Source organism: Protopterus annectens, chromosome 2.part0 (genome assembly GCF_019279795.1).
Source record: "Protopterus annectens isolate FY-2018-M chromosome 2.part0, PAN1.0, whole genome shotgun sequence".
Taxonomy (NCBI): Eukaryota; Metazoa; Chordata; order Ceratodontiformes; family Protopteridae; genus Protopterus; species Protopterus annectens.
In genome coordinates, this window is record NC_056728.1 from 28,234,198 (window position 1) to 28,260,606 (window position 26,409).

General features: G+C 36.5%; 1 protein-coding gene across 1 annotated transcript in view; it reads left to right on the plus strand.

Annotated features, from left to right (window-relative positions):
- The window catches only part of EFEMP2 (EGF containing fibulin extracellular matrix protein 2), a 725,363-nt gene that overhangs the window by 256,007 nt on the left and 442,947 nt on the right, over positions 1–26,409 (plus strand). The window contains exon 4 of the mRNA XM_044060512.1: positions 3,070–3,309. Coding sequence (XP_043916447.1) covers positions 3,070–3,309 — 240 coding nt within the window. The remainder of the gene's footprint in view (positions 1–3,069; positions 3,310–26,409) is intronic.

A 26,409-nucleotide genomic window follows, 5' to 3' on the forward strand; every position in this document is an offset into this window, starting at 1 on the left:
GGATAATTCCCCTTCGAAGAGTCAAAGCGAAGGTGGTGTTGCAGCTTCTCGGAACTATGGCGTCGACCATAACCTTGTACCTTTAGCAAGACTACATATGAGGATACGCCATTGGCTCCTGTCATCCCAGTGGTCCTTTCAGCAGTTGCCTCTACATGATCAGATTCTGATCACAGATTCTTGCAAAAAGGATCTACGCTGGTGGATTCAACCAGGTCATCTTACCACAGGGACTCCCTTTGTACCACACCAACCCATTGCCACTGTGACCACGGATGCCTCTCAGATAGGGTGGGGGGGCATTATCTTGGCAGGACTGTCCAAGGCACATGACAAGATGAGGAGGCCCATCTGCATGTGAGTGTCCTAGAGATGAGAGCAGTGCTTCTAGCGTTGCAAGCACTTCACGACTTTCTCCCTCTAGGGACGATAGCTATCCAGACCGACAACATGTTGGTGGTTTGGTATCTAAACAAACAAGGGGGACCAGATCATACCCCTTATGTCGAGAGGCCTTGTGAGTTTGAAAATGGGAGATTTCTTCCCAATGCTTTCTCATTGCAGCGCACATCCCGGGGACTTCCAACGTGATAGCGGACAAGCTAAGCAGGACAATATTGTTACCTCACGAATGGTCCTTGAACCAGAAAGTAGCCCATCTGATCTTCCACAAATGGGGACAACCCTGCTGTGATCTCTTTGCCAGCCCCATCAACAAGAAATGCCGCACCTTTTTCTCCCTCATCCCCCCTCTGGGAGAGTCTTCAAGAGATGCACTCATCCACGATTGGCCCCCGGGACTCCTTTATGCTTTTCCTCCTTTTCCACTGATTCCCAAGGTTATACAGAAAGCAATGTTGTTGGGAAGCAGGATGATCCTCATCACTTCTTACTGGCCATGTCAGATTTGGTTCTCTTTCCGCGGGCCTCACCTGTTAGACTATCCATGGACTCTGGACCTAGTGCCAGACCTCCTGACACACATGTCATATTCTCTTCACCCCAGTCTCGACGCTCTCAAACTTACAGCATGGCTGCTCCAGTTCCATCACTAGTCAGGCTTCATGATCTGTCTTCAGCTGTAACCCATATTATTACCTCTTCTCACAAGCCTTCGACTAGAAAATTGTATCACAGTAAATGGAAGAGATTTTCTATATGGGCACACAACAGAGAAGTTGATCCATTTACAGCTCCCATTACTATTGTTTTAGAGTTCCTTTCAGAACTCTTTCACCAGGGTTCAGCGGCTGCTACACTCTGAGTTCAGTTAGCAGCAGTATCTAATTTTCATACAGGGATTAATGATTTCAGTCTTATGTCTCACAAACTGTGCAAATCTTTTCTTGGGGGTTCCATGATGTTAAGACCTCCTGTGCAAGACCCCATTCCTCCTTGGGATCTGAATCTAGTCCTGTCTAGACTTACTTTGCCACCTTTTGAACCAGCCCATAGTTGTCAGTTGAAATTCCTGTCTTGGAAGACTCTTTTTCTGGTAGCAATAAACACAGCCAGATGAGTTTCTGAACTACAAGCCCTATCAGTTAAACCCCCATATTTAATTTTTCACAAAGACAGGGTTTCTCTCTGGACCAATCCTTTCTTTATTACTAAAGTCTGTTCTGAATTTCACTTAAGCCAAACAATTGAATTGCCAATGTTCTTCCCTAATCACACCAATAAAGCAGAGCTTACAATCCACCAATTGGATGTGCATAGGCAATGGCGTTTCTATATCCACAGGACCAAAAGATTTAGAAAATCAGAACAGCTGTTCGTTTCTTTTGCTGAGGCAAGAATGGGCTTGCCAGTTTCCAAGGTCACACTATCGAACTGGATCTCTAGTTGTAGTTCCTTTATTTACACTTCTCAGGGAAAGGAGTTACTCTTTAAAGTCAAAGCACATTCTACCAGGTCCTTTTCTACTTCTGCTGCTTTACAAACCAGGACACCTATTGATAATATATGTGCACCAACAACATGGGCTTTCCCATTATAAACTGGATTTAACTTCCAGGGGTAGAGCCTCGTTTGATTCCACAGTACTCAGGAATATTTTCCAGTGAGCCACCCATTCAAGATGCTAGGGACGCTGTCCCACATGTAATAATGGAGGCGAGATAGGACTACGTAACATAAAGAAGTTATGTACTCACCATAACGTTCCATGTATGTAGTCCATCTCGCCGAACATTATTACGAACCCACCCACCAACCCCCTTCCTGGAGGATCTGGAAACAGTTTTTCCTTTTCTACAGTGGTTTATACCATAAGGGCGCCTTTATTACAGTTTATTCTTCTGAACCTTTGTCCTTTTTCCTGTCTTATTCTGATAGACTAGTAGCAAACAAGATCTGGGGGATGTGCGCATGCACCATGGGATACCTCCTAGCCACGAGCCAATCAGAAGTTTTCAGGCTTTCTAAGCGGCCGAGTCGGAGCTGAGTATCGGCTCCGAACCCACACGTAATAATGTTCGGCGAGATGAACTACATACATGGAACATTATGGTGAGTACATAACTTTTTTTATGTTGACATCCTAAGGCTATATTGTATAATATGTATTATATGCACAAACATTGCAATTCTTACTGTTGTTAAGATACTGAGTATGACTGTAGCAATTTCTTTTGTATATCATTGTATTCACTGTTATATTGCTTGTACATCAAAGTCTGTAACTTGGATCTTTTCTCCCCGGGCCTCCGCTAAAAACAGTTTCTTTTTGACCAAGACTGAGCATCCCAGTAAAAAAATGTCAAATAAATAAATATGTATCTGTTGTCTGTATTGTACAACACTCTGTCTGTGTTTCTATCTGTATTTGTTGGAATTGTGTCTAGATTGTGAATTTCTGGTTATTAAATCTTGCATGTCTGGAGTTTTTTTTCTGCAGGCTTCCACTGTAAATGGGTTCTCCAAAGTTGCACTTTCTGGCCAGCAAGAAAGAAAAGAAAAAAAAAAACGTTATTTTTTTCCAAGGCTTCATCAGTAGCTGTATGTCATTACTCATGCATAAATATTTTTGTTCAGTTTATTAAAGGCTAATTTATGTCTCTTCCTCAGATGTAAATGAATGTGAAACCATCCCAGATGCTTGTAAAGGTGAAATGAAATGCTTTAACCACTATGGAGGCTATCTGTGTCTTCCACGTTCTGCTTCAGTAATTGCAAACAGTAATGCCTATGAAGGAGTAGAAGCCCAAGAGACAGAACAAGTGATGCCACCTGTCCGTCAGCCTTCAAGAGTTCACCAGGGTAACTGTCCACAAGGATATGAATCAGATGATCGAAATGGTTGTGTGGGTAAGTAAGTGCATAACTGAATTACCTTTATTTCTGTGAAATATCCCACATTTACACACATATAGAAACCTACTGCATCACAATGAAATGAAGTTTTTAGAAAACTAAAAAAGACTGCTACTAATATTAGAGAGGTGCAGCTATGAAATAAAGGTAAGAGCATGCACTACTATCCTAAATCTATCCTCTACATATTGTAACAAAATAAAATGTCAGTTTACTATGCTGGAACAGAGATTTTTAATTGATTGTCTCATTTAATTACTGCATGAAGTTCCTTACCTAGAGTGTGGCATATTCTGTCTTATTATCAGATGGCACTAGCAAAAGAGAGCTCATACTGGCCTCAGAACTCAAGAATGGTAGAATATTGAGTCCCCAATGGATAGAAGGGCCATCTTCATTTTCTTTTGCTTACATACTGTTACCTTCACAAAATAAACATATGCAGTACTAGGGTAGAGTTAGAGAAGAGATGTCAGGGTTAGGTATCTGTTTCATTCCATGACTGCTAGGGTCAGAAAACATATGCTTAGGATACTTAAATATACATGAGGAAGTGAATTGAATGTTATTTCCTATCTAGGGGTAAATTACGTGAATGGGAGAGAGTAATTAAAGAACTGAAAAGGAGTTAGTAAAGCTAGGGAGGTTCCATATGCCAATAACATATACATTTTCCACGGTGTTTTATTTCAGTGGCATTGATGGAGCTATGGTACATAGCATAATGGGTTTCAGAATGTGTTGAACTAGTGATGAAGAGCTGTATAATTTGGATTCCTTGGGGACTTGGGCGCTGATCAGAAGTCTGCAGGTCTACATCAGCATAATAGTCACATTTGTCTTTGAGGAGAACCAGAATATTAAGTGAAGATTTAAATGTTTCATCACTAAGTATTTTAGGTAGTCAAGGGGAGGCATAAGGAAGCAAAAGACCATTGTGACCACTTCTCTCAAAATTTGGATGACAGCGTACAGTTGACTCCATTTATAAAACAATTCTAAAATTATATAACAAATAATAGACAAACATTGTACCAACAAGGATTAGGCAAAAAGTGGGAAAGATCCTTTCAGACATGGCATGGTTAGGCCTGAAGCCATATTGTGAATTTGAAATTGCACCCTCTCCCAACATGGGGTCAACTGCACAATACACACACAAACAGATTTCGCCATCAGTTACAGCCCCTTGTATGACTAAGTACACGTCAGATGTTTTTTGAGATCCAATGAATAAACAAATGCATAAATAATGACCTAAAAGTGTATTGCAGTTTGCTACTTTCAGAACCATACAGTGCGACTAAGTACACCCCTATGCTGTCCTAATCTTACAGCTCAACAATCAGAGATGAACACCCAAACTCAGGAACAGATTTTAAGTATTGGTCCTATATACTTAGAAAGTTGCTAGCATGTCAGGTTTTGCTTTACCAAGCTTTTTCTGAAGGGTATGATGTCTTAAACTCACTTTTCCCAATACTTAGTGGTTGCAATGCACAGTACCATATCAGCAAGCTACACATTTTATAAAGAATAGACCCCAAATTTGAGAAAAAAAATCAGGGACAGTTGAGAACTATACCCTGTGCATACACACTGGAAACAATGCATTTAAGGATACACCACCATTTAAACTACTTATAAGAAAATAAAATCAGATTACACTCAATGAAAGAAGTTGAAATACAATTTAGAAGCTTCCTGCACAGAAGCAAAAGAATATGTTATACTTCCACCTTGGAACATTAAAGTAACAGAAAACCTTATCTGAAACATAATATTTCTTTTTAATAGTTCTTGATAAAAGACACACACTTCTGTCATCTGTTTTTCATATCCTGAGGCAAATCCTGTAGTTTGTAAATTTACCATGTAAAACCCTATTTTTAAAATATGTAGAGAGTAGTTATATTTCAGCAGTTTAATATAAATGTGTGGAAAAGGGTAGTATGGAAAACATGCAATAATCTATGCGTGCACTTTTTGCTTGACTTGATCTAAAACTATATGTAAAACATCCTGAATCGTTTTAAAATTTAAAACTATTTTAATAAAAAAACACTCTAGGAGAGCCTTTTATAGGAAAAAAGTAACAAATAAAAACATGGTGACAGAGAACTCAAGCTAAACAGTACTGTTGATACAAAAAGGTAAGTACGTGGTTTTGGTCAGTAGAATGTAAAAAACATCAGGCAATCTAACATAGCAATCAGTATACTTAAATAATGAATGTTGATAATATCACAATGAACAAGCTGATTGGTTAAAGATACTAATGAATAATAAAGACAACACCTATTGGGTCATAATATCCTATTCTTCAAAAAACAACTGATATTAGCCACTTTGTTGAGTGTTGGTAACACAAAAGCATTAAAGCAAACCTACCCAGTGTAGAGAGCCTTTTATAGGAAAAAAGAAGTAACAAATAAAAAACATGGTAACAGAGAACTCAAGCTAAACAGTACTATTGATACAAAAAGTAAGTGGTTTCAGTCACAACAATGTAAAAAACATCAGGCAATCTAACTTAGTGATCAATATACTTAAATAATGCATGTTGATAATATCACAATGAACAAGCTGATTGGTTAAACATACTAATGAATAATAAAGACAACACCTATTCTTCAAAAAATGGGTCTGTATCACATCAGCGAACGCTAAAAGTTGCGAACGCTGATATATTGAACTTCAAAGTCCAAAACCTGAAAACAGCGAAGGAATGGATCAGTGAATTTTTTCCCAGGGAAAATTTTGCTGGGCCGCTCTCCGGGCTTTGCTGTTTTCTCCACTGTGGTGCGATCTCAGAGTTGGTATATTTAAGTTGGGGGTGTGTGGGGGATGAAGCCCCCCCTCTTAATTTTGACTGTATACTTTTTTTTTTTTTTTTTTTTTTTTTTTTGTGGATCAGCAAATTTTTTTCCTTGTGAAAAAAAATGCTGATTTGTTCTTTCGCATTTTTCAGCTTTCGGACTTTGAAGTTCGATATATCAGCGTTCGCTATTTTTAGCATTTGCCAATGTGATATAGACCCTCAAAAAACAACTATTAGCTACTTTGTTGAATGTTGGTGATACAGAAGCAGTAAAGCAAACCTACCCAGTGAATTCATGCCTTTGTAATAATCCATTTACATTCACTTTGTACACTGAGCATGATAAACCCTGTGCCTTACTCACAGGGGATTCATCCCTCTGCAGTGTGCAGATTGTAATGCTTTTTATATTGGTAAAATGATTAGCTCTTTGAAAAAGAGTATCTAAGTATATGAGAGATAATAAAAACAAGAATTCAACCAGTGTTGAACTGTAGAAAATGTATTATTATTTTTTGTACTGGAACAGGTCAATGTGGACATGATTAATGGTGATGTTAATTGGTTATTGGAAAAGCATATGATAAAGACAAAAACAAAACTGTTGCCATACTGTACTGCGACAGCCTGACCTGTTTACAGCCAGAAAAACAGATTTTATATTTTTCTCATGGAGAATGGATCCCTGTCCAGATTACAGTTTATAAACTAAAGGCCTTCTCAGTAGGCTGTCTTTATATTCTTTCAGGGATGCATTTAGTAGCTTCAGAGGAGGCTGAAGTAGCTGCAAAGGAGCTCTTCAGTGGCTCATATCCATTGTAAATACAGAGTTTATCATCATAGGTAAATTAAATGCTTGTAGGAAACCCTCACTAGACGATTTTAGCCATCTAATGTAAACTCTGTGGTGTCACTCAGTTAATAAGCCATGCAAGAGTAGGCAAAACATCTGTCATTAGAGCAGGATTGGACTCTATGACTACACCAAGCAATAACAATGTGCAGGTATCATGTCTGAGCTCATCAGTGACGACCTACATACATATACTGCATGTGGCCATATAAAAATACAGAGGATGAAAAATATACTCTAGAACACAGTATACCAGTTGTCACTTCATGATGCTGTTTATTATTTCAGCCTTGTAAGTATCTTAAACAGCAGAGTCCCCTTGATAAAGAAGTATGCCAAACTTAAACATGGTCTGGATCACTGCTTCAGATCATCTCCATGATGCATTGTAGATAACGTATCTGGTCTATTTCTAGTCATTCCAAACTAAATGCTAACTTCATTATATTCTGAGAGGCTCATAACCAAATAAAACAGATACGTCTGAGCTGCAAAAAGGTCTTCTGTCTTTAGTTATGATCTATATACATTCAAACAATCCAAAGAATTTCTGACATAGTATTGAAAGCTACTTAATCTTGTACAAAACTTTACTCTTTCACCTTTTGATTAATTTACTGTAGTAAATCCTTGTTTTTCATGTATACGTTGCTTTGAATATTTTCTGTAAACCAGTTGTTGATTGTTTATTTATTTTTGTAAATGATAATCTGTAGAACATGTGGAGCTTTTCTCCCAGGGCCTCCGCTGAAAAACAGCTACTTAGCTCAGTCGGACAAACTCAGTCAACAAATGTAAAATAAAATAATAAATTAATAAAATTTTCCTCAGCAGACCGACACTGAGATTGCTACTTAATTTGCATTTTTCCTTATGATACAGCAGGACTGTAGCTAGGGTGGGGCAAAGGGGACAGCCATCTCAGGCAGAAAGTGTTAAGATGTGCAATCGGCAGATCACGATCAAGCAATTTAAGTACATGGCTGAGCTGACTAGAAGTCAGTGTCCAGGACCTTGGGAGAGCAGACTGAAAAAAAATAAGACAGTTTTGGGAAAACTCTACCAAGAAGAGATTAAAGTGATATTTAAGAACATTTGGGATATTTATATAAATTGCTATTAGAGAAGCAACTTACTTTTCAATGGGAGAGTAACAACTCTGTGAAGGTAACTTTAGCAAGTCCCAAGCTTTCAAAACAGTTTCACTAAAACCCTTCACTCAGCAAAGCCAACTTTGCCCTTTCCTCACTACTTTGTGGCCTTGGGGTTAGTCGGTATAAGTGAGGAGGATGTGGGCTTCTCCCATATGGGGTATGCAATGCGGCTTTCCTGCTGCAAAAACAGGTTTGTTTTAGACTCACTGAATGTGGTTGTCAACAAAAGTATTTTGGAGGTTTGAGACTCACTGAAATTGCTTTCAGTGAGTCAACATAATTCCATTTGAAGTAAAGCAATTTGCAAATCAAGTGGGTAAAAAGCAACACTGTGGTTCTCAAATTAAGTGGCTCCAAAAGTTAAGGAAAAATATAACATTCAGGAAATAAAATAAATCACAAAAGGAAAACATAATGTGATACCAGCTCTGCCAGAATGAAGTAGAATAATAAGTGTCTAAATGGATGAAAATATGTTGTTTTCACCAGTAAGAGAGACGGATAAAAAACACGTTTTGTTACCTGAAGCAAGATAGAAAATGGAAGGTTATTTAAGTTTTATAAAATAGACAAGACATACACAAAACAATGATTAGGAAGCACTAATAACTAAAAATGCCAGAAGAAGAGAAGGGCACTTTATCATATCCAGTTAGAAGTGCTGAGAATAAGGAGTTAATCTCACTGATTTTGCAAGAAAAACAATCATGAAATGTTATTCCCTCTTTAATTGTTAAAATGAGATAAGAACTGGTAGATATTGCTAAGTAGTCTTTTACAAATCATGGGAGGAAGGTAAGGTTCATGAACACTGAAAAAGGACAGGTTTAATTCCTTTTCGCAACATTGGAAAAAGTACATAAATAATTTTACAAATCATGGGAGGAAAGTAAGGTTCATGAACACTGAAAAAGGACAGGTTTAATTCCTTTTCACAGCATTGTGAGAAGTATAAATACTAAAAACATAAATCTCTCAGCTTTGTTACAGCTGTAATGAAAATCATGAAATAAATGATGAAGGAAATAATTGTGAAGTGTTTGAGGTTAAGAGCAGAGCTGGATCCAGCACTAGGCAACCTAAGCAGCTGCCTAGGGGCCCATGCTGGCAGGGGTCCCAGCTATAACATAAAATGTAAAAAAAAAAGAAAAGTTTTCTTATTTTACATAGTGACTGTATACTGGTGCTTTAAGAAATAAAAAAAGAAGAGTTTTCCCGTGATCACATATTGTTACTTTAAGAATTAAAAAAAAAAGAAAGTTTCCTTCTTTGCCCATGTCCCATGTCTTGCTGCTTCTCACTGTCAACCAGTGAAACAGGAGCAAGCATGAGCAGAGATGTCAGAAGAATACAAAGAAACAGCAGGTGTTTTGAGTTACAAAATGAGAGTGCTCCAAAAGTAATTGTGGCAGCCAGCCGGTGTGTGTGTGTGTGTGTGTGTGTGTGTGTGTGTGTGTGTGTGTGTGTGTGTGTGTGTGTGTGTGTGTGTGTGTGTGTGTGTGTGTGTGTGTGTGTATGGTTGCACTTTGTTATGGGGCTTGTCACACTCAAACCCCTGTACCTTAGGTGCAGGGGTGAGAACCTCAATCTGTACATGCTGATAGAATTGCAAAACCTGCTGTTCTGTTAACTTTTTAAATGATTTAGAGTAGTCTTGACCTAATTAAGTATTCCCTGTCAGACTATTAGATGTAGGTGTCCTGCAAGCATGCACCCCTCCCCAAAAAATAACAGTATGGTATATGCAGTAGTATTTCTGATTTGTGTATGACTTGTGGGTTGTTGAACAGAAGCTACTGCTACAGCATTTATATTGTTTATAATTATTTTGCTCTATTCATTGCACCAAAGAATGAATCAGTTCATTAGTAGGTTTGGATTGTGTAACATAGTCTAAACATGTTGCATTTTAGTAATATATTTTTGCAGTACCTTCTTTAGAGCCTCCAGCAAATGCAAAGAGTTTAATTTATCTGGTCATATAGTCTACATTATTTAGAGTGATGCTCAGAACTGTCTGATCTTCAGGGTCCCTTATGTAGTCTTTGTTGCATATTATTGTTGTATACAGTCTTTTCTACAAGATCAGATTGCAGAGGATTTCTGCATTTAGTTAAAAACTGTTAAGTCTGGCGGTTAGCATGGAGGACTGTAGCTACAACTTGTTAATGAGCTGGTTCCAGTGGCAAGGGTTCAGGGTTTGAATTTTACCACCTTTATTTATGTCCGGTGTGACATTGAGCAAGTCATTTAACCAGAAAATGCTTTGGAGCAATTGGGAATTTGTGCTAAGCTCCTTAATGATCTCCAGGATTGCATGCCTAGTAACTATGAAGCTGCTGCCATTGTTTGCCAGACATTTCCTATTGCATGGCAGATCTACTTCAGGGTATGTTATGGCAATATCACCAGTACACTACTTTTAATACAACACATGTCATTTTTTCTTCAAGGGCAGCAGGCACTGCATTTGTAGATGAAGCACTTAAATGCAAAGTTGTTTGGCAGCAGTAACCTCTGTGTTAGTAATAGTTCTCTTTAATGTGGAATTGTTCAGATAACTTCTGCGATGTATACTGACTTAGCATATGTTATCAAGTGGCTGATATTTCTTATGCTGTCATAAATAATCTTCTATTTAAAATTTGCTACACATGGCTGGACCTTAGGGTATAATGCTACTGATTTTTATGCAATTTAATTTAGTTCATCTAAAGCTACCAATAAACTACATACTAATTTATTTCTTCATAACAATACTATGTGAATACAGTCAACAAAGTAGCTATAACCTGTGGTTATAATACTGGTGGGAGTGGGGGGCTCTCTTTGGATGAAAATACCTTGTGTTCTTATCATCAGGTTATTTTTAAACAGTCAGTAATCCGGCTTTGGAGAACTAGTGTATGTGGATGTGCATGTGTGTGTGTGTATGTGTGTGTGTGTGTGTGTGTGTGTGTGTGTGTGTGTGTGTATGTGTGTGTGTGTGTGTGTGTGTTTAATTTGGAATACTTTGGCTACTGTGTGTTTGTATGAAATGTGTGACTTTGGTCATTATTATTATTATTAATTTTTTGACACCAACATCTGAGAAAGATGCAGACAACAATGTAGCTATAATTGCTGGGTCTGGGGAATGTCTGTGTCTATAACTGTGCAAATAATCTGCCACTGGCTAGATGCATTTTCAATTAATGTGAGTTTCAAGGGAAGAGAAGTTTATTGTTCATTGCTAAGTCTGTTTTCAGTGCGAGACTTTGTATTGTTTTCTTTAGTGAAAAGCCGTCAGTGTTTGTGCTATAAAATTTGAAATAAAGGTTTTAAGTAAAATGTCTGTACGCATTGTAAAAATAAAGCAGAAAATAGTGTGCACATTGGAAGGGTTGAACAGTGTTTATGGTAACTGGATAAAACAAATAATGGGATACTGGAATGGTTCCATGGTGGTGGTGGTAGTAGGGGGGCTGGTCCATTACTTTGCCTAGGGCCCCATTTGACCATGATCCAATTCTAGTTATGAGTATGGCTTCACAGTAGGAAAGTCCTATCAAATATGGCAGAGTTATATTTTCTAGCTAACTAAAGTTATAGACAAGAAAAAGTTTGTTGAAATGGCTTATTTTGACTTTAGCAAACGATATGTCATAATACCACACAAAAGATAAGAGAACAAATTATAAAGATTTGGAGTGGGCTGTGGTATAGTAGCATAGAACATTATTTGCACAAATGTACACATATGGTAATAGTACATGAAGTCTACATAGCTGAAAAACTAATTACCAGAGTTATACCACACATCCTAGTCTTGCCTGTTTAAGAAACACTGTAAAAGATTAGGATGGGGGGTATGCTTTTTCTGATGTATCCTTAAAGATATCCAAAATAGCTGATGTTGGAATAGATTTGGAAAAACTGAAAAGGGACTTGGCAAGACTGAAAAATGTTCTAAAACAAGGTAATTCAAATTCAGTGTAAAAACTGCAAAGTACTGTATCTAATTAGAAGAAACCAGAGAAAGGAATATGCAACAGTAACGAACCAAAAACATCAGAAGTGGAAATAGACCTAAGGTATTTTTATCAGGTGCTAATCAAGTTACGCAAACAGTAAAACATAGCAGCAGGGAATTCCACTGAGATACTGAATTGCTTGGGAAATAGACATTACTAATAGAAAACAAAGGGGTGTTTTCCCTATTTATATACATTTGACAAGATCTTATCTAAAAGGTGTGTGGAGATTGGTGATGTTGCAAGTTCATATGACAGAGGCAGTTCAGAGGACGAAAACAAAATATATTTTCTTTTGTAATTGTATATGAAAATATATAGAGAGAAAGAGGTAGAGAGAAAAGAGTTTAATATTTATAGTTTTTAATAAAGGAGATAGGAAGGCTTTTGACAGAATAATTTAATTGTTTCAAGGTAATACACAGAGCCAAATGTAAAATATGCAGAGTCTAAAAATGCAAGAAGGGTATCAAAGTTGTGTTTCACCACAAAGCAGTGTTCAATTAACCAAAAGCAACTCCCACCCACCACAAGCAGATGGGCTGCACTTGTGTTTGTGAAAGAGTTGGTAAATGTATGTATTTATGTCTCTTCACAGCCAGAGAAGATCTGTTTGGGACTGTTAAAGGAAAATGTACTAAACAGCTGGTAACTGGATGTATTTATATCCTGCAACAGCCAGGGAAACTCTGCTTGTAACTATCAAAGTGAAATGAGCTCAGCAACTGATAACTACATGTATTTGCATCCTCACAAACTTAGTGAAGATTATAGCAGAAATCTCACCATTTTATATAGCTGTTAACATGGGGCAAGTGAGTAACACTCTAAGTGACCTATGTTGACTGGGAACCCATAAAATGCCATATACCTGTCTCAACATTCAGCTGTATGGCTTTATAAATATAATCTCTTACCCAGATTTAACTAGCAGGGTCATTGAGGTTACCAGTAGGACAAATTTCAGATAGAAAATTTTGACCATTAGTTAGCATAACTGAAGAGCTATATTGCTGTGCAGCAACATGAACACATTACCTTTCATTGAATACCCATGCCTCCAGTGTCCTTAATTCCTTAATATCTTTTCTTCAGATGTTCTTAAGGGAATGCGAGTGTCCATACAATTCTTGATACTGCAAATATCAACAGCTAAAGTAAGTCTTATAACGCACATATATCTTCATCCAGAAAGCACTATCAATGGGAAAATGTGGCTGTTGATGGATGGATGGATGAATAATTTAACTGTGACTGTTTATTCAAGCTTCATGCCTTTCCAACATTCACTTAGCATCTGCACCTTCTTCTTTTAATACCATCATCTCCTGATACACTCTACTCTACACAATGCACCTCTCTGACCAGACATATTACTGTAGTTCCCTGCAGAACAGGCATTGCTGCATCATTTCTCTTCAATTTTCAGTGCTATCTCAGTTATGAAATCAGTGAGGCTCAGGCCTCTTTAATTGACTTTCTTGGTGATTAATCTCAATTATATTTGCTGAAACCTCAGAAAACTAATACTAAATCCACTTGGAAAGCTGTTCTTCATGGTCAGTGGTAATAGGCTCAACAGCATCCTCCAAGACTGCAACTATTCAATACCTCAAATAACTCCATTGTGCAAGTGCAGAACCACAGATAGTTTAGGTGTATACTTACAGTTTACAGACCACACAGAAGCAACCATAACTACTGTCTTAAAACAGCAAAGAGTTAGCTATTTATTTATTTATTTTTAATTTCTCACATCAGGGCAAAGAAAAAAAATGTTCATGTCCCAGAAGCTGGAGCAGCATTGCTATCACTCCTCAGAGAAGATAAGTTGGCACTTTTCACTTTTTTCCGATCTTGATAGTCAAGATTCTTAATCTTGATTGGTATCCCCATTATCTCAGAAGTTAAAAAGTACTTCTTATTTCTGTAGTTTAAGATTACAAGACCAGGGTCCATTATCCCTGATCAGATTAGGCCTCAGGCTTTCAGACAGTGAGATAGCCTTCAAAATATCGCGTTTTGCACATGGAACCTTTTACCGTATTGTAGTAGAAATGAGGTGAGCTTATGTGAATTTAAGCCCAGCCTGTTGGAACACCTTATGACTGCATATAAATTGCACTTTTACAAAAACAGTGATTAGCACATATTAATGTTAATTTAATCTGAAATATATATATATTTTTTAACATTGTGCTCATAGTGCATGTTAACCTGCAGGTAATTTGAATTACATTCATGCTACCATTGAACTCATGAGAAAAAAAAACATTTTCAGAGTTTTAAGTTCCAGCATCTCTTGTTATGTCACATTGACTCTGGCTGTTGTATTTGAATTGTGTTGACACCAAGGTTTACTTGTGTATGTATACTTGATTCTCATGTAATGTGTACCTTGATCCCAGGTCATGGCTGAAAGAGTCTTGGGACCAGTTTATCTTTTTAGTTAACAAACAAGTAAGCAACTAATCCATTTATATGGTGCAGTTCATCTCATCTGCAGAGTACTTAGAAATATGTGTGTAAACTGCAGCAGTACAGGGAGACTAGGTTTCTGTAGCTTTTGCTACAGTGTGTGTTTATAGTACTGTATGAATGATAGCAGCTGATAAAGTAACAAATTTTCATGATATATTGTATTATATTGCCTGATGTGAAGTGAAACTCCTAAGAAACTCAAGAGTTCTAAATTGCAGGCAGTATGTTGCTTATGCTTGTGAAATCTTGGAGTATTTCCTTTTTAGTAGGTATGCAGTGAAACTTTTAGCAGGAAACATCAATTATGTTGTCAATGCCTATTGAAGCAAAAAATGAGGTGACATTTTGATCCCCAGTATCAGCAGGGAGGAGGATGACATGAATGAAGTACTGATGATTGGGTTAATATGCTCTAGGAATGCTTTGGTGTCTTTGGGCGATGTTAATATGGGTGACTTACCCCTTTTAATAGAAATGTTAACCCAAGTTGCTAGAGGTGAGACTTTGCTTATCTCATAAAATTAAAAAGTTTGAGAGATTGCTGTAGATTTAACTTTATAGAACTCTACAGTTGGACATTGTATTTTTGAGGACTGTATTGCAGCAGGTCAAGTTCCAAAAGGTTTGAAACTATGGAAATTTTCCAATGGAATTGAAAACAGTTGTAAATAAAAACAAACAGTTTGAAATTAATAGTTGTGTGGCATTCCTAGTAACATTTCTGTGGACTATGTTGTCAATGTCTATTGAGGTAAAATATGAGGTGTCATTTTGAATATGTTCAGAGCAATATTGGGTATTGATTCTTAGTTTTTTAATTTAACTAAATAAGGATTTATAATTATCTTTGGTTTCAGAGGCCAACTGAAGTTCATGGGCTTATTTAATGGACAAGACAGTGTTTGTCAGTGTTTTTTAATGCTTTTGATGTCTTCTTTCAGAATAAGGACTTGGATCTACTATATAACATAAGGATTTTCTTTCTTTTGTTGTGGAGTCTGTTTACGGTAGGGGACCACTAGGGTGGTCTTTTTTTGAATTCCCCATGATACTTGGTTATGGTTGGGATTGTTAGTTCTATGCCTTTATCTAAGCATGCAAACAATTCCTTAGTGAAGATTGCTGCTCCATCGTGGTCAAGGATGGTACAATCATAATTGAATTTAGATATTTTATCATAGAGTAGATTGAGACAGGCACATTTGTAGTCTATAAATTCAGTGGGGTTTGCTGTCCAGGTTTGTGATCAGTCTTTACTGGGTTAGAAGATACCAAAGGACTAGTTCAAAAGGCAACCGTATTTGTAGGAATTGGGTCAAGAATCCTGTGTCCTGTAGTAGGTGTGACACCCGTGCCCTGGCCCAGCAATCAAGGAGCCTCGATCCTCACCACTAACACCAGTGAGGGGTGTCTCATATAGGAGGAAAGGATAACAAATACACACAGTAAAGTGCAATTTCCCGTAAGAGCCCACAGAGATCACAGTCAGTCCGGGGCTGGTCGCTCCCTTGCTCTACAGGTCCCCAATACGACTCCCCACTGGCACAGCTATAGGGTTCAGATCTCAGCCTAGTGGGCAAGCTAAAACCTCCAGCACCCTCTCTGTCCAACCAGTGCTTTGTGTCCCTGCCCCAGCAGCTGATACACACACATACACTTTGAGAAGAGTTTATACAACCACACATACACTCCTGGGGAAGGCTGGCACAGGTGTTCCAGCTGTGCCCCTTTTCCCAGACTATATGGTAGTACCAAATGCCACCACCCACTAATATTTAGCAGCTACTCAAAGGCCCTTAAAAGGGTGTCCAATTATTACTTTGCAATATTATTATCCAATTGGTAGTATAACTAAACAGTCAAGGCTTATTAGAGTGACTTGGTACAGGATCACTATATACATGCAATGTACTCTTAGAGCTTAACTTATCTCTACACAAAACAGCCACAGTTGAAAGGTTTTAAAATATTTAATAATAAATAATAAAAAACACAAGACAATATGTCTTACTACACAGTGCTAGTCAAGAGTTCAGAGATCACAGAGAAATACTTAAAATAATTCAGTAGTACAGTTCTGACATCACAGAAAAAACACCTAGTCTAATATTTCTAGTTTCTAGCTATTTCTAAGAGAAAACACAAGTCTAAGATAAACTTACATATAGAGCAAAGGCAGTGCTGAATTGGATGGTCAAGACAAAAATGCTTAATGCTCTCTGATTCTCCCTGTTTTTAAAATCACATTCCTGGTTCACATAACATCATTCTTCACACTTCCCTGGGTTCCCAGGCTAGCAGAAACTACAATTACATTCTTCACCTCTGGGCAGAAACCAGAGCAATAAAGGGCATTTATGCATGCAAATTCTGGCCATTAACTCTGGCCTTAAAACAATAGCAAGAATTCCTTCATCTAGACAGGCCAGAGCCGTGTTTACATCAAAGGGTCACAACATGCTTTACTTGGTCAGCAGAGTGCACTGTTGTTACATTTTTTCAGTTCCACATGTAACACTATTTTTACCATTAAAGACAACAAGCCTGTGGTTTACATTAATATTTACAAATGTCAGAATTATCTCTAAAGTTCTGTCTGGCTAGGCTGGCAGCCTTCACCCATCTTCACCCAATCTTCACATGTGTGCTTAATAACTGCTCAAGGTAGTTTTTGTTTTAAGAATTTTTGGTAATATCCTACTTTGGATGTATTTTTACTAATAGGGAAATAATTTAGTACACTGAAGAATATGACATGGTCATAAGAGGACAAAGAAGATGTTCTGCAACAAGTTATTAGTTAATAAATTATATCTATCTAGTGTGATCTATAGTTCGAATACTTAATTTGTAGGTCTGTAGGAATCTGCCTGGAAGTAATATGTTCCTTGACAAATACAGTGATTTAGGACTTCTGGTAAAGAGACTTAGTCTGATCTCTCCACTCTGGCTCTCCTGATTGGATAATGGTGTGAAGTTGTATTGCCATTGCAGATCATTGGACATGGACAAGATATTAGCAAACCTTCCCAGAGAATGAAACTTTGAAACTGATTTACCTGTATGTAAATCTAAAAGAAAACATAAAGTGCTTCCTGCAATGGTATCACAAAGGTCAGCAATTTATCCCACACCACAGCATTTATGGGTTGTTGGCTGCTATGGATTTTTCCACAAGTGCTGACTGCTAGTGTGTTCAAACTACCACTCTAGAGTAGCCCCAAGTGATGCCCATGCACTGACCCACTAATCAAGGAGCCTCAGTCCTCACCACTAACACCAGTGAGGGGCATCCACATTGGGAAGGATAACAAATACAGTCACAGTAAAGTACAATTTCCCTTAAGAGCACACACAGAGATCACAGTCAGTCTGGGGCTGGTTTCTCCCTTTCTCTCCAGATCCCCAATAAGACTCCCCACTTGCACAGCTATAGGGTACAGGTGTCTGCCTAGTGGTCAAGCTAAAAGCTCCAGCACCCTGTCTGTCCAACCAGTGCTTTGTGTCCCTGCCCAAGTAGCTGACACACACACACTTTGAGATATGAGTTATATACAAACACACAGATACTCGTGGGGAAGGCTGGCACAGGTTCTCCAGCTATGCCCCTTCCTCCCAGTCTATAAGGTAGTACCAGCTGTCACCAACCACTAATATCAGGTACTACTAAGGCCCTTACCAAAGGGTGTCTAATTGTTACTATGCAATATTATTATCCAAATAGTAAGTGTGACCCAGGGCTAAAGCTATTGAAGTGGTTTGGCTAGTATCACTATATACATGCAATGTATTCTAGAGCTTAAATTATCTCTACACAAAACAGAAAGGTTTAAAATATTTATTAATAAATAATAAAAACACAAGACAATACTGTTTACAACCCACTGCTAGTCAAGAGTTCAGCGATCACATGAAAATACTTAAAATAATACAGTAGAATAGTTCTGACATAAATGTAGAAAACAGCTAGACTAAATTTACTATTTTCTATCTTTTCCTAAGAGCAATCACAGTTCTAAATAAACGTACATATAGAGCAAAAGCAGAGTGGGTGGTCACGGTGGTGCAGTGGTTAGTGTTGCCACCTCACAGTAAGAGGTTCTCCGGTTCAACCCTCAGCTGCCATGCCTTCTGTGCAGAGTCTGCATGTCCTCTCTGTGGTCGTGTGGGTTTCCTCCGGGTGCTCCGGTTTCCTCCCACATTCCAAAGACATGCTGTAGGTGGATTGGACACTCTAAATTGGCCCTAGGAGTGAGTGCATGTGTGTGTATGTGTATGCCTTCTGTGGAAGGTTGGGCACCGAGCTGGCAACTTGACACTGTAAAACTTCACTGCCACTCATGAGCGGACAGGTGATCCGCTGTGGCAACCCCTAACCGGGAAAAGCCGAAGGAAGAAGAAGAAGTAGAAGAAGATAGAGCAAAAGTAGAGTACTGGTGAGTTGTTGTCAGCTTTAGACAAACTTCAAAATGATCTCTCTGTGTCTCTGAGAAATTCCTTTAAATTGATAATACATCCTGCTGACTCATTTTAGATTACATCATTCTTAACAATTCTCTGGTTTCCCAGGCTAACAGAAACTCTACATTTACATTTCTTAGTAAGCTTTCACCTGGTCAGGAAACCACAGTAATTAAAGGCATTATATATGTAAAACCTAGCAATTAACTCTGGTCTCAAAACAATAGAAAGAATCCGCTAGTTCAGACACTACGGCTCTGAGTTTGAGATCAAATAGTCATACAAGGCTTGATTTATCAGCTTTCTTCCAGCAGAATGCACTGTTGTTACATTTTTGACATTCAACATTTAACACCATTTTCTTCCATTTAAGAGAACAAGCATGTCACTTATATTAATATTTACAAATGACAGAATTATCTACAAAATTCTATCTAGCTAGGCTGGCAGACTTCACATATCTTCACACCTCCTTTGAAATATAATGGAGGAATGTAAGAAAATCAACTCTGCCATATTGAGTTATATGGAGAGTCAGATAAGATGCATACTTTTGGAGATGGAAAAGGTCACGGACATGCGTTTTGACTGCTTTAGCAAAATTGCCAGTGCCCTGGTGAGCACCAATCACTGCCTGTCTGAGATTAAAGCATGTATGTAACTCCTTGATAGCAGAGCTGTGGGCATTTTATTGTTATTTATTTTATTTATGCTTTGCTGACCAGATTAGATAAGCTAGGCTAGAATAAGGAATTTGGAGTGGTATAATATGTGTGATGTGGATGTAATTATATTAGAAGACACAAGATTTTTATCAAATGAAGAAAGATTACAGATAAACTATGGGAAGGAAAGATAATCTGGAATTTGTGAAATGAGTAATGTTCTAAAATAGCCATATTTTGTAGAAATACAGTAAAGATATTAGATGCAACTTTAGCAAAAATGGGAAGATTAACCATTGTAGATTTAAAATGCATAGAACAAGTATATAGAACTGCAAAATGATATGCTTATATTAATTGTAAATAATGGGAAATGTTATTTCATTAGATTTAGACCATGTAATATTAGATATGACTATCATAATAACAGGAGGCTTTAATGTGGATTTAAGAGAAAGAGTTCAAAAGGCAACCATATTTGTAGGAATGAGGTTAAGAATTCTGTGTCCTCTAGAAAAGGAAATGATATAAGGAAAATATTAGAAGTTATAACATGTAGTAAGTTAAAACTTTGTGGCAAAAATCCATGGACTTACAAAAGGGTTATGTATAGAACTGAAATAGATTATTTTATAGTATCAGCAGGTTTAGTTATAGGATAAGAGGAGGTAGTTGAAATAGGATTTTGTGATCATCTTGCAATATGTCTAGAGATAAAGGGAGACAAGGAATATGTAAAAATAGGCCAAGGAATAAAAAGGATGAAAGCATGGAATGAGGGAGGAAAGATATTTGTAATTTGGTTGTGGAAAGATCATATTACTATGGGAACATTTTATTTAAAAAATGGTCCGAATTGTGGATGATATTTAAAGAAAATAAAAAAAATGTTTTTTTATAAAGGCAATATGATGTGAAAAAAGTAGAGGAAGAAAAATGTAAAAGAAAATATAACAATTATATGAAAGAAATTAAGAAAATTACAAGAATTGTTATATAAACAAAAATAGTTTTACAAGGAAAAAGAGAAGAAGTATTGAGTTATTTAAGCAGACTGGTAAAGGAAGATGGTAGTGTAATGAGAGAAATAAACATTGTAAAAGGAGAAATAGAGCTCAGGAAAAGATTATGTATACTGCAGTACATTATGTACAAGAAATGTTTGAAGAAAAAAACAAAGGTAGTGAAAAAACATGGAAAGTAAAAAAGTTAACAGAAAAAGAAAATAAAAAGTTGGAAAAGGAGATTTTTTTTAAATGATCTATATAAAGTGTTAGGAAAAGTAATTTTAGATTCAGCTGCAGGACCAGATGAAATAAGGTATGAAATGTATAAAAGTTTAAGAGATTGGCAAAAAAAATATTAAAGATTTTCAATTAATGGTTAAATGAAGGTTTTATGTATAAAAAATTGAGTAGTGGAATACTTTAATTCATATTGAAGAAGGAAGGTAGAACAGACCGATAATATTGAATAATAATGACTATAAGATCTTTATGAAAATAATACAAAATAGATTTCGAACTAGAATGGAAAATATTATAGAAGATAGTGTATATATATATATATATATATATATATATATATATATATAGTATAAAGGGGAAGAGTTGTCAAGAATTATTAATGATAGAGAAATTGTAGATGATATTATGAATATAAAAGAAGAAAAGAAAATCATGATAGGAGACTTTAATAAGGCATTTGATGTAATTGGACATGAAATCTTATAGGTAATAATAAAAGAATATAATATAAGTGAGAAAGGAAATTTTGTATGTCAGCGTATAGTAATAATAAAGTAAAAATACTTGTAGATGGCTGGTTAAGCCAAGAGGTACATATGCAGAGTGGTATAAGACTAGAATGTCGAATGAGCTGTATACTCTTTGTATAAGTTATGAGTGTGATGGTATGTATAGTAAATTACAAAATGAAGGAAGCAGGGTATACAGTAGATATAAAAAGTATACACATCCCTGTTAAAATGCCAGGTTTTTGTGATATAAAAAAATGAGACCACACTAAATCATTTCAAAACTTTTTCCTACATTTAATGTGACCTGTACAATTCAATTGAAAAACAAACAAATGTGTTAGGGGAAAAAATATAAAAAAATAAAAAAAATACAATAAGATGGTTGTGTAAGTGTGCGCACCCTTAAACTAGTACTTTGTTGAAGCACCGTTTGATTTAATTACAGCATTCAGTCTTCTTGGGTACACACCTGCCATCAATTAAAGAGACTCTGATTAACCCCAAATAAATTTTAATTTTCCTAGTAGGATTTTCCTGACATTTACTCAGTTGCCTGCTACAGCAAAAGCCATGGTTTGCAGAGAGCTTACAAAGCATCAAAGTGATCTCATTGTTGAAAGGTATCAGTCAGGAGAAGGGTACAAAAGAATTTCCACAGCATGAAGACAGTCATCAAAAAGTGAAGGAAATATGGGATAACAGTGACGTTGCAAAGAACTGGACATCCCTCCAAACTGATAAAAAGACAAGACAAAAACTGGTCAGGGAGGCTGCCAGGAGACCTACAGCAACACTGAAGGAGCTACAGGAATTTCTGGCAAGCAGTGGTTGTGTACTACATGTGACAACAGTCTTCCGTATTCACTATATGTCTGGACTATGGAGTAGGGTTGCAAGACGGAAGCCTTTTCTTAGACAGAAAAACATCCAGGCCCGGCTAAAATTTGCAAAACAATACATCAAGTCTCCCAAAAGCATGTGGGAAAATATGTTATGGTCTGATGAGACCAAGGTTGAACTTTTTGGCCACAATTCCAAAAGGTACATGTGATGCAGAAACAACACTTCGCATCACCAAAAGAACACCATCCCCATGGTGAAGCATGGTGGAGCATGGTGGTGGTGGCAGCATCATGCTTTGGGGTTGCTTTTCTTCAGCTGGAACTGGGGCTTTAGTCAAGGTGGAAGGAATTATGAACAGTTCAAAATACTAGTCACTTTTGGCCCAAAACCTTCAGGCATCTGCTAGAAAGCTGAAGATGAAGAGGAATTTCACCTTTCACCATGACAATGACCCCACGCATACATCCAAATTAACAAAAGAATGGCTTCACCAGAAGAAAATTAAAGTTTTGGAATGGCCTGGCCAGAACCCAGACCTAAATCCAATAGAAAATCTGTGGGATGACCTGAAGAGGGCTATGCACAAGAGATGCCCTCACAATCTGACAGATTTGGAGCGCTTTTGCAAGGAAGAGTGGGCAAATATTGCCAAGTCAAGATGTGTCATGCTAATTAGACTCCTACCCAAGAAGACTGAATGCTGCAATTAAATCAAAAGGTGCTTCAGCAAAGTATTAGTTTAAGGGTGTGCACACTTATACAACCAGCTTATTGTATGTTTTTTATTTTTTTATATTTTTCCCTTAACAGATTTGTTTGTTTTTCAATTGAATTGTACAGGTTATGGTCACATTAAAGGTGGGAAAAGTTTTGAAATTATTTATTGTGGTCTCATTGTTTTAGATCACAAAAACCTGGCATTTTAACAGGGGTGTGTACACTTTTTATATCCACTGTATAACACCTGAAGAGTTAAGAATTCCAGTTCTGTTAATATATGCAGATGACATTATAATAATTGCAAAAAAATAAAATTTTGGATAAAAGAAGTAATACATTGCACAAATGAGTGTCTAGAGGTGATAGGGGTGGTTTTAAATAAAGAGAAAATAAAAGTTTAGGCAATGTCGTAAATATAGCAGTATATATTTTACAATGAATGAAACTTTTGTGTTGGGTAAAACATTTGGGAATAAAGATGTAAGTAGAATTCAGCGGGAAACAACAATAGAAGAAATAAAACAAACCTGTCTTTTTGGAGAGCATCTAAATTATCATTCAGACAAAAGACTTGTTTGATAAAACAGTACTGATGGGAAAATAGCATACTTAGAAAATGTGTTTATGCTGCCAACAGTATTTGAAAAGGAATCATTTCAGATATTGTTTCATTTAATTTGGGTTCTAGATTAAACCTAGTAAAAAGAGGAGTTTTGTATGTAAATAAAGAGGAAAGAGGTTTAGGGTTAATTAACCCACTGATATATGCTGCATCATGAAATTTGTACGCTTGGTCTTTCTCCCTTAGTCAGTGAGGGCTCATCCTACAATTGTAATGTTGGGTATATACAGTTCAAAGGAAAGAGTGTTGTCCACTCTGTAGTCGTATCTGGGTAAGCAGCTTCAGATAAATGGGCAGTGAGTCACTTACAGTCATGATTTCTATACAGAAACAAGAAAAAGAGGTGGCAACTTTTGACCCTGCTGTCCATCAATGCAGGCAGAACAGATGGAGATTCAAACTGCTCTACCCAGTGATACTAAGGGTTTCTGTTCCTAGTGTCACCTCTTCCTTTGCTACATCTGAGGGCTGCAGAAACTAAATTAAAGAACTTGTCTATTTTTGTTAGCCAAAAAGAATGAACCACAAGATTCTGATGCAGACTGACTGGGGATGCAACTACTGTAAGTATCAAAGATCACATGGCTGTGCTATTATTCTACTGGCACATGTAAGAAAGGCATAAAGCAGCAGTGGTAGTAGCCTGGGCAACAGTGCACCAGGTGATTCACTCCACAACTCCCCTCAGGTTTAAGTGAGACATGTTTCCTGATGAATAAGCTTACTCATGCAGTACTGGCAATTCATTTCAAACTGATACAGATTTTTGTCTAAATATAAAGACACAGTAGTACAAATACATTGTATGACTTAGAACTTTACAAGTTATTCTGCAGTGCATGATTTAATTTTAGTGCACTATTTTGTCTAATTAGACCCACATGCTCAAGCAGCCTGATCAGATGGTTTAATCAGTTTATTTTTGGAGGTACAAGACATTCCATTAAACATGAAGTTTCCTTCGAAAGGGACAAGCTAATGGAATTAGTACTAGGAAGCAATTTTGGCATGTTTTAAGGGATATGTTTAATTATCAAAAGGGCCAAATTATTTGCTGTTATATATGCAAAGGATGTTGGGGGGGGGCAGGTGATATTATATAGACTTGTTATGAGGGAAACAATGCTTTTCCTGGAGTTGCACCATGTAGCACAAAGCAAGCAAGTATTATACTTCCATCTTAATTGTGTCTTTATAACTTCATTTTGGAAGCAATTGATCTCATTAGGTACTGTAAATAGTAATTTTAGTAATATTATACTTAATTACAAACACTTTTTGGTTCTAGGTTTACAGTTATATTTGGGAGGAATACTTTTGCATGGCTGAATAGTGGCAGTGCATTTGTACCATTTAATGTTGTTTGGGGGCAATCTTATGTATTTGTTTGAATTGCCCAGTGATGATACAGAGGATGGGTAAGCAATGCTTTTCCAGCATGGCTTGATATATTTTCTCTTAATCTCAAGAGGTATTTGGTAATATTGTGGAATGTTAACGGGCTAACTAACCCTAGTAAATGAGTAACATTTATTTATTTACTATTTGTTAACCAGGTAACTGGACTGGTCTGTTGACCCTTTTCAGCTACTTCCTGGGCTCAGAGAGCAGAGCAGTATATAAAGTAAGACAGAATGAAATACAGTATTACATGTTACCAAGAAAACAGGGTATAAAGAAAAGGACACTTGATCTTCAGTATGTAACAACACAATAATATGACTTATGTAGACTAACATAAAAGCATCAAATAGAAAAAAAGCACTACTCTATATCTACTGTATGCAGTAAAACAGCACATATCTATCTAGCTACACTATATTCTGTCTTCACTATAGTCTAAATTTAAATTCAACAAAACTTCTAATGTTCCTGGCCTTCCTGTAAACAAATACCATGTTAAATTATTTTAATTGAAGTGTATATTTTGTTTCTATCATCATACTTTTTTTCTTTTTCTTATTCTTTTTTTCACTTTATTCAAAATGATGTGTAATAACAATACTAATTATACAATAATATTTTTGTAGATAGTTTTTAGTTTTTAGTTACACAGACCATTAGAAGTCTAAAAGGACGAAAGCAATCTGTGTTAACAATAGGTTATGGAAATTGAATATGATCTGCACAATGGATTTTTTACACACAAAATGTATATGTATATATTTATATATATTTTTTTGATTGCCAAATGGTCTAAGGTTTATATATTTCCAGACATGCAGTGTATTGTCTTGGATGATGGGGGAAGGGATGTGAAATTAACATATATATGAATACACTGTGTTTTACAGCACAATAAACCACTCCCTTACCTGATAAAAAGTGTGTATATATATATATATATATATATATATATATATATATATATATATATATATACACACACACTTATAAAGCTTGTGAGGAAACTATTATTCTGTTATTTTTGTTTTATTTGGATCACGTGCCTGTGTACTGCTTGGATTACTTTTGAATACTTAGTAATTCTGTATAATATTTCAAATTATATATTTTTTATTGTTTTTTTACTTAGGGTGAGTTTAAGTTCTCTACTTCTACTACCATTATCTGATCTGATTAATATACAGTGATTAGCTAGATATATATATATATATATATATATATATATATATATATATATATATATATATATATATATAGATTGAAAATCTTCCACACAGAGAAGTTTCTTACACTGT